Raw genomic sequence first — 8,322 nt, 5'->3', positions numbered from 1 at the left:
CGCCTGTACGGTGACTAGAGGAAACTTCTGTTCCCAGTCAATGCTCGCGAGGACACGGCCAAGTTTCTCAAAAGTAGGAGTAGGCAAAGAATTATCCCATGTGAATTTTCGGCCGAAAAGCTCTATCTCTCTCAAATCCAAGCTTTCAATAATGGTGTTAAACAAGAACGACCACCTGCCATCGAAATTGTCATTGTTCTTTTCGTCCCTCCTTCTAATGATATTGAAGTCGCCCCCTACTAAGATTGGAAGCTGCTCTGATCCGCAAATACAGACCAGATCCGCCAGAAAGTCCGGTTTTAATTCTGGCTGTGCGGCACCATATACTGCCACCAAGGCCCAATTAAATCCATCGATCTTGGACCTAACCCGAAATTTGACAGCGAAGTCTCCCATGACCACACTCCGAACTTCCAGTGTCTCACATCTAACCCCAAGTAAGATGCCACCTGATCTTCCTCTCGGAGGTAGACAATGCCAATCAAAATCGGCCCCTCGCGACAGCGTATTAAGGAATTGGGGCGCAAAATTGCCTCTTCTGATTTCCAAAAGAGCAATAAAGTCCAGCCTCTGTTCGATCGATGCCTCTGCTAGAAAACGTCTTTTAGCCAAGTCCTTTAGACCTCTGCTATTCCAAAAAAAATCCTCTCATAGCTCATCATGAAATTTTTTGGTCATCCGGTTCCTAGCACTTCTACGCACTACCGAAGTCGGGTAGATTTTGCGCTGCCACTTGCGCTTAGGTTTGGGTAAATCCACCACCCGGTCCTCACAACCGGTGACAATGAGTCCCTCAGAAAGGACCTCTATATTATCTTCATCCCCAGTCGTTACAGAATCATGCTCCTCCCCTGACCCGGGGGGAGGGGGGCAATATCTGCGCAAAGCGAATCTAACACCCTAACTCCCAACTGCGAAATCTCAGAATCGTTCATAGGTTTAACTGCTGCTAGATTGCGAATCATGTCTAAAGCACGATCCGCTTCAAGATCCAAGATATCATTTACTGAATGCGAGATTTCATTATCATTACTACCAAGTGAAACTCCTAACTGGTTTGCATTATGAATAATCTCAGCATCAGAAAAATGTAGAATAGAGTTGGAGGTGTTAACTGACATACCAGTAGTGACCTCCAGATCACGAAGCTTGGCCGCCCGCTTGGCGCACCTTAGCTGCATGTCATCAATCTCCGGTTGGTCCTGGAGGTGATAGCTCATCCGCCGCCCCTGAGACACAGGATCTGGGATCCCTCCGAAGCGATTACCTCCTCCCTAGAGACCTGGATAGGGGTCAGGCCTCCCGCCTCACCCCCACCACGCGGAAGACAAGGAGCTCCCGGCCCAGACCTCAGCTCCGTGACCGATGTGCGCACGGGAGAAGGAAAGTGAGGGGCCGCCTGCCCCCCTCCCTCCTTGTCGGGCAGAGCAGCCAGGCCGGCGGGTGAAGCGCCCAAGCTAGCTGGCGCCGGCGGTCCCGACCCCTGAGGCGAATCAAGGGATCGCCCGCCCTTAGCTCCCCCTGACGCCGTAAGAGAAGAGTGCGACTCCACCGTAGGAGAAGAAAGACCAAAGGCCTCCTGCCCTGGTCTCTCTCTCCCCACCGACCCGACGGCCGCGTGCAGTGAAGGCCCCTCCCCAATGGTCCTCGACTGAGGAAGCACCAGTGGAAGAAGGGGAATAGGGGGCCTGTCGTGGTTCTAACTCTGACAGTGAGGTAGGGGGGTGTGTATGGAGAGGCTAGATCTCAGCTATTGGGAAGTTGTAAACACACGAGGATTACGAGTTCAGGCCCTTCTCGGAGGAAGTAACAGCCCTACGTCTCGGTGCCCGAAGGCGGTCGATTGGATTATGTGTGTATGAATAACAGGGGTGCGAACCCTTCATACTGAGGAGGGGGTGGCTTATATAGAGTTCGCCGGCCCTCTCCTGCCCTCAGTGATGCAGGGTTTAAGGTACATTTAAGGTTGGGTGTTACTGGTAACGCCCCTAATAAAGTGCTATAATGACCATAAAGACTACTTAATAGCTGACCGTTTGCCTGCGGAGTGACTTTAGGTCCCCTGGCAGTCGAGTGGTTGGCTTCATGGTCGAGTGATAGCTTATTGGTCGAGTGTCTTGAACCCGTCGAGTGGGATACCTTCAAGTCGATTGAAAGGTGACTTCTTCTAGGGATGTCCTTGGGTAGGGCTCTTTGGATAGGTCCGTGCCCCTACCCTAGGTACATAGCTTCATCATTAGCCCCCGAATGGATCGAGGTTTGAGTGGGGAAAGAGTTGGAGATCCTTCCGACTGGCTCTTTGGGCTACATGAGTGCCTCGTTTTTGGGTCAATCGTCACGGATGACGTCATCAACCTCTTCCAGTCGCCTTGATCCATTCCAGGCCTTTCGTCGAGTGAATTTATTTACTTGTGACATACCGAGTGTCGGCGCGAGCGGGGTCTCCTGTTTTGACAAGTTGTTTTGCAGCCCCGAATGTCGTGGGGTTCGGATTTCGGGAAGCACGCGGGACGGGAGCGGCCGCAGTAATCGGAAGCGATAAAGCGGAAGCTCCTCGATTTCCGCTCCACCTTTTTCACCACGTACTGCGCGCGCGTCCGCTGCGGGATTTGACTGGATTGCCTGGGCCTACCGGTCAGCCACTCGGGAGCGGCCTCTTATAAGTAGCCGGCTCGGGGTTTCCAAACAGTGTGCTCTCTTCCTCCTCTCTCCCTTCGCAAGCTCCTCCGCCACCTCCGCTCTCACCCTAGCGCCGCAGACCCGTGCGAGATTTGCCGGCGACGATGGCGAAGGACAAGACATCCGCTCTGGAGCGCGTGAAGAAGGTGGCGGCGCAGGGGAAAGGGAAGAGATCTGCTCGGGGCGGGTCTTCCTCAAGGTCTGCTCTGCCCCGCGGCTGGATCCAGGGCGACTGGATGCCGTCGGTGATCCGGCAAGAAGACCTCGACGACATGGTCGTGGGGGGAGTCATTCCCCACGAAGCTGCGCGTCTCCTGGGGAGAGAGATCGAACCTCAGCCTCGCGACGGTGAGTGTGTGCTCCTAGCCACCCATATCGACCGAGGGTTTTCTCTGCCGCCCCATCCTTTTTTCCGGAGCTTTCTGAACTTCTTCGAAGCGCAGCTCCACCACTTCACTCCCAACTCCATCGCATATCTTGCTGCTTTCATTTCCATGTGTGAGGGTTTCTTGGGTTGCCGCCCCCATTGGGGACTCTTCAAGCACATCTTTACCTGCCGTTCTCAATCGGTCAAGAAGGCCAAGTCGAGTGACGAAAGGACGTAGGTGATTCAGCTGTGTGGAGGCCTGGCGATCCAGACGAGGGGAAAGAGTTGTTTTCCATCTATCATTTTCCCGGAGTCGGTCCGCGGTTGGCAGTCAACCTGGTTTTACTGTCAAGACCAGGCGACCCCAGGGCAGTCGACCGGACTTCCCCCCTTCTCTCTCGACCGAGCTGAAAAACCTGCTTCTCTGAAAGTGACGCTGGAGGAAAAGGCCCAAGTCAAAGTACTGGCTGGTCGAGTGGTTGAGCTTGTCCGTGAGGGCGTGACTGGTATGGACTTGCTGGAGGTCTTCCTCCGGAGGCGCATCCAACCGCTCCAGGCTCGTGACCACCCGATGTGGCTGTACTCGGGTCTCGACGACACCACTCGGGTCCACCCGGAGGAGGTTACTGACGAGATGCTGGAGGGGTGGCTGTCGAGTATCACGGGGAACAAAGACAACCCCCGAGGAGCCAGGAGGGTAATTCCACTCGACAACTCGTATGACGTGGACCGGGTATGTCTTTATGCTCCTGACTGAGATCTTGTTTTCTTCATTGGTCTTCTTTGAGTAGGTCGATTGACTTTCGTCTTGTCTGTTGTTTTCTAGGCGACTACCAAGATGTACTTGACGCCCAACGGGGCACAGGGGCCAACTGAGGAAGGGGAGGCGAGCGAAGGTGAGAGCGGAGACGACCAAGGCGAGTGGGAGTCCGACGGTGAAGGAGAGGGAGGCGACGACGTCGACTCCAGCGAAGAGGAGGAGGAGGAGGTTGAACCCCCCCCCCCCCCCGCCCGAAGGGGCGATCCAAGCTCACACACAACCCAGCGCGGGAGCGTGGTAGGGCGACTGCTCCTGTTGGGCAGTCGTCGAAACGCCCTCGGACCTCTTCTCCTACGCCGACTGGAAAGGCTCCCAAGCACCCACGCGCGACGCCGTCCAAGCCGCCCAAGGCTCTGCCCAAGATGAAGATGGCCGTCCCCACCATTTTTGGGTAATAATAAAACTTGTTTTCCTTTGTCGACCGTGGACAGATCCTTGGTCGATTCGTTGAGCCAACTGACTGACTTTCGAGACTTGCAGTGCTGCTACTTCTGAGATCTCCGCCAAGGACGATGACCAAGAGATGGAGGATACTGTTACCTCCAACCCTGGTACGATTACTGACGTTCCGCTTTGAGTCGACTGAACATTTATTGCAACTCTGGTCGATTGAATGTTTCCCTTGTAGCCCCTCCTCATGTTATCGATCTCCCGGATGACGACGACAACGAACCACTGAGAGTGAGGAGGAACAAGAGGGCATCAGCTGACAAGATCCCCCAATCTGCTCCGGCGTCTGAGGCCGTAGCTCGGGATGGTGGTGACACTACTCGGGCTTCTGTGACTTTCACCATTCCTCTGACAAGTGTGCGGCCTTCGACGTCGACTGTGGATCCGTCTTCGCTTTTTGCCGCGTACCCTGTCCCTGAGGACCAAGCGGCTGCCGCAAAAGAGGCTATACACCAGGCGGGGATCATGATGGAGCAAGTGAAGGTGGCTCGGGAGGCCAGCCAAGCAGCTTATGACGCGAGCTCGGCTCTTCAGAGCAACGTCCAGGTCAGTCGACTCAACACTTGTTCTGTTATGATATGCTGTTTGAAGAATCTCTTTTCCGAAGATCTTTGTATTTGTACACCCACTGGGTGTGTCTGCCAATTCTTGGACGAATGGGGGCACGCTGAGTGCACCCACTGGGTGTAGTCCCCGAGACTACGGTGGACTGCTGGCAGTCGACTGTAGTCTTTATATTGTGTTGCTGTAGCTGTATTTCTTCACTCGGTCTAGTCAAGCCATGTCGAATGGGACTGTATCCAGTCGATTGCGGGCAGTCGACTTTTTTTTTTACAGTGGGGGCACGCTGAGTGCACCCACTGGGTGTAGTCCCCGAGACTACTGTCGAATGTTCTTGATTCGGCTATAGTTTTAGAAACGTCACCATTGTCTCTTAGTTACTCGGAAGCAACTTACTTTGGACGCCTTGTCGACTGATTTCTCTTATTACAGAAATCCTGCAAACTTGTAGCTCGCTATACTGATTTGGAGAATCAGCAGATCCAGCTCAACCTTAACTTGAAGCTTGCTCAGGAGAATTTGAAGAAGGCGCAAGAAGAAGCAAAAGGTATGGCTGGTGAGGTTCTCCATTCTTGACGAGTGGCTTTTCTTTCTTGTCCATTCTTTGACGTTGATTTGACTCGACGCGCCGCAGATAAACTGGAGGAAGCTCTGAAGAAGAAGGATCAAGATCTTGCAGAGGCACAGAAGGAGGTCTTGGACAAAACGAGGCTTGCTGAAGAGAAAATGGCCTCGGTCGGAGCTCTTGAGTAGGAGAACTCCAGACTGAAAGCTGCTCTCGAGGTAGCCAATCAAGAGGTCAGCCGACTGAAGAATGACAACGTGGCTCTGCATGACAAGGCAGGTGAGCTGGCGGGGAAGAGGAACGATCTGGAGGCTTATCTCGGTGGACTCGCCAAGAAGCTATTCGTCGTGCTCGAAGGTAATTACTCTGCCCCGACTGTCTTGCAGTTACCAAGTCTGTGTAGGGTCACTGTCTTATTCTTGAATCGTGTTTGCAGAATTCTGTCAGAACTTTGAAGAGGAGACCAGTCGAGTGGAGCCGGGCTTGGACCCTGCTAACTCCCTTGTGAAGGACGAGGCTGCAATGAACGTGCTCCGTCTGGAGTCTCGTGTTGCCAGCGTGGTTGACTATCTTGCTCGACTGAAGGTTGCGATGTCGCGGATCGACACATCACTCTGGCCTAGGACGACGCTTCAGAACGACCTCGAGTCCCTGATGGCTCGACTTAATGAAGTCCCAGGTCGAGTGGAGGAATGGAAGAAATCTTCTGCTAGATGCGGTGCTGATGTCGCTCTGTCTCTGGTCCGCGTCCATTGCAAGGAAGCGCGAGAAGAAAAGCTGGCCGCCATCCAAGTTGCCAACACCAAGAAGCACAACTTTCAAGACTTCATGGAGACTTTCATTGCTGCCGCCACTCGTATTGCAGACGGGATCGACTTGGACGAGTTCGTCGCCCCTTCCAGTCCTCCTCCTGAGGAATGAAAAACTTTTATGCTTCACTTTAAATTTGCCTCGGAATGCCGAGTGGATTTGTAACCGTTAAACTCCGCCAAGCCGAGGGCTCGAGTACTTTGATCTGAGGTCTGGGACCTTTTAGGATTTATCTGAACTTGATTTCTCTTTGAATATCTTCATGGTTTGATCCGTCAAGTGGAATTCGATCTTCACTCGGAATAACCTTGTATTTGCGGCGCAACTCCGAAGGAGAAGGTAGCAGTCGACTTGCTCCTCGTCATCCTTGCGGATTGAGTTGTGTCATGTACTTAGGCGAGCACTGGGCCGCAGCTAAGCCCCCAAGTGGGAGGTTTGCTCTCACTCGGTAGGATTTTTAAACACTTAGGCGAGCGCTGGGCTGCAGCTAAGCCTCCGAGTGGGAGGTTTGCTCTCACTCGGTAGGATTTTTAAACACTTAGGCGAGCGCTGGGCTGCAGCTAAGCCTCCGAGTGGGAGGTTTGCTCTCACTCGGTAGGATTTTTAAACACTTAGGCGAGCGTTGGGCTGTAGCTAAGCCTCCGAGTGGGAGGTTTGCTCTCACTCGGTAGGATTTTTCAAACTTAGGCGAGTGCCTGACTGCAGCTAAGTCTCTAGGTGGGAGAACTTAGGCGAGTACTGGACTGCAGCTAAGCCCCCGAGTGGGAGGATTGCTCTCCACTCGGTAGGATTTTTAAACACTTAGGCGAGTGCTGGGCTGCAGCTAAGCCTCCGAGTGGGAGGTTTGCTCTCACTCGGTAGGATTTTTTCAAACTTAGGCGAGTGCCTGACTGCAGCTAAGTCTCTAGGTGGGAGAACTTAGGCGAGTGTCGGATTGCAGCTAAGCCCCCGAGTGGGAGGATTGCTCTCCACTTGGTAGGATTTTTCAAACTTAGGAGAGTGCCTGACTGCAGCTAAGCCCCGAGTGGGAGGATTGCTCTCCACTCGGTAGGATTTTTTCAAACTTAGGCGAGTGCCTGACTACAGCTAAGTCTCTAGGTGGGAGAACTTAGGCAAGTTCTGGACTGCAGCTAAGCCTCCGAGTGGGAGGTTTGCTCTCACTCGGTAGGATTTTTTCAAACTTAGGCGAGTGCCTGACTGCAGCTAAGTCTCTAGGTGGGAGAACTTAGGCGAGTGCCGGACTGCAGCTAAGCCCCCGAGTGGGAGGATTGCTCTCCACTCGGTAGGATTTTTTCAAACTTAGGCGAAAACGGATTCGCAACTAAGTCACCCACTAGGGGATTTCGTATGCAAACAAAAGCGACAGTAGTTATTGGAACACTCTTGTCTTTGATAAAAATGCACTGCAGGAAATTTTTCCTTATTACATCTCGTTCGAGTGAGAATTCAAGTGTAAAATGGGCGGAGCAGTTCCGCATTCCAAGCTCGTGGTTCGTCGATCTGGCGATCAACATTGTAGAGGTGATATGCTCCATTGTGGAGGACTCTGGTGACGATGAAGGGGCCTTCCCAAGTAGGAGCAAGTTTGTGTGGTTTCTGCTGATCCACTCGGAGGACCAAATCTCCTTCTTGGAAGGTTCGGCTCTTCACATTTCTGGCATGGAATCGACGCAAGTCTTGCTGATAGATGGTCGATCTGATCATAGCCATTTCCCTCTCCTCCTCTAGGAGGTCGACTGCATCTTGCCGAGCTTGTTCTGCTTCATCTTCGCTATAGAGTTCGACTCGGGGTGCGTTGTGAAGAAGATCACTCGGCAGAACTGCTTCGGCTCCATAAACCAGAAAGAATGGAGTTCTTCCAGTCGACCGGTTCGGGGTGGTCCTCAATCCCCACAGTACTGACGGAAGCTCGTCGACCCAAGCACCTGCCGCATGCTTGAGATCACGCATCAGTCGAGGCTTTAGTCCTTTGAGAATCAGACCATTTGCCCTTTCGGCTTGTCCATTCGACTGGGGATGGGCGACTGATGCGTAGTCGACTCGTGTGCCTTGAGAGGCGCAAAAAGCTCT

At 53.1% G+C, this 8,322-nt stretch overlaps 1 protein-coding gene across 1 annotated transcript; it reads left to right on the top strand.

Annotated features, from left to right (window-relative positions):
• Positions 1 to 5,865: 5,865 nt before the first annotated feature.
• LOC147964709 (uncharacterized) lies at positions 5,866 to 6,363 on the top strand (the record flags this gene model as incomplete). Its single annotated transcript, XM_087530121.1, has 1 exon — positions 5,866 to 6,363. A coding segment is annotated over one exon (498 nt), but the record flags the coding sequence as incomplete, so codon positions are not given.
• Positions 6,364 to 8,322: the final 1,959 nt, after the last annotated feature.

The sequence above is a fragment of the Triticum urartu genome, chromosome 6A, assembly GCF_056163025.1.
Source record: "Triticum urartu cultivar PI428250 chromosome 6A, HENAU_Tu73, whole genome shotgun sequence".
NCBI classification, from domain to species: Eukaryota; Viridiplantae; Streptophyta; class Magnoliopsida; order Poales; family Poaceae; genus Triticum; species Triticum urartu.
Note: the sequence above shows the minus strand (reverse complement) of the source record. Positions and strands in the feature narration are given on the sequence as shown.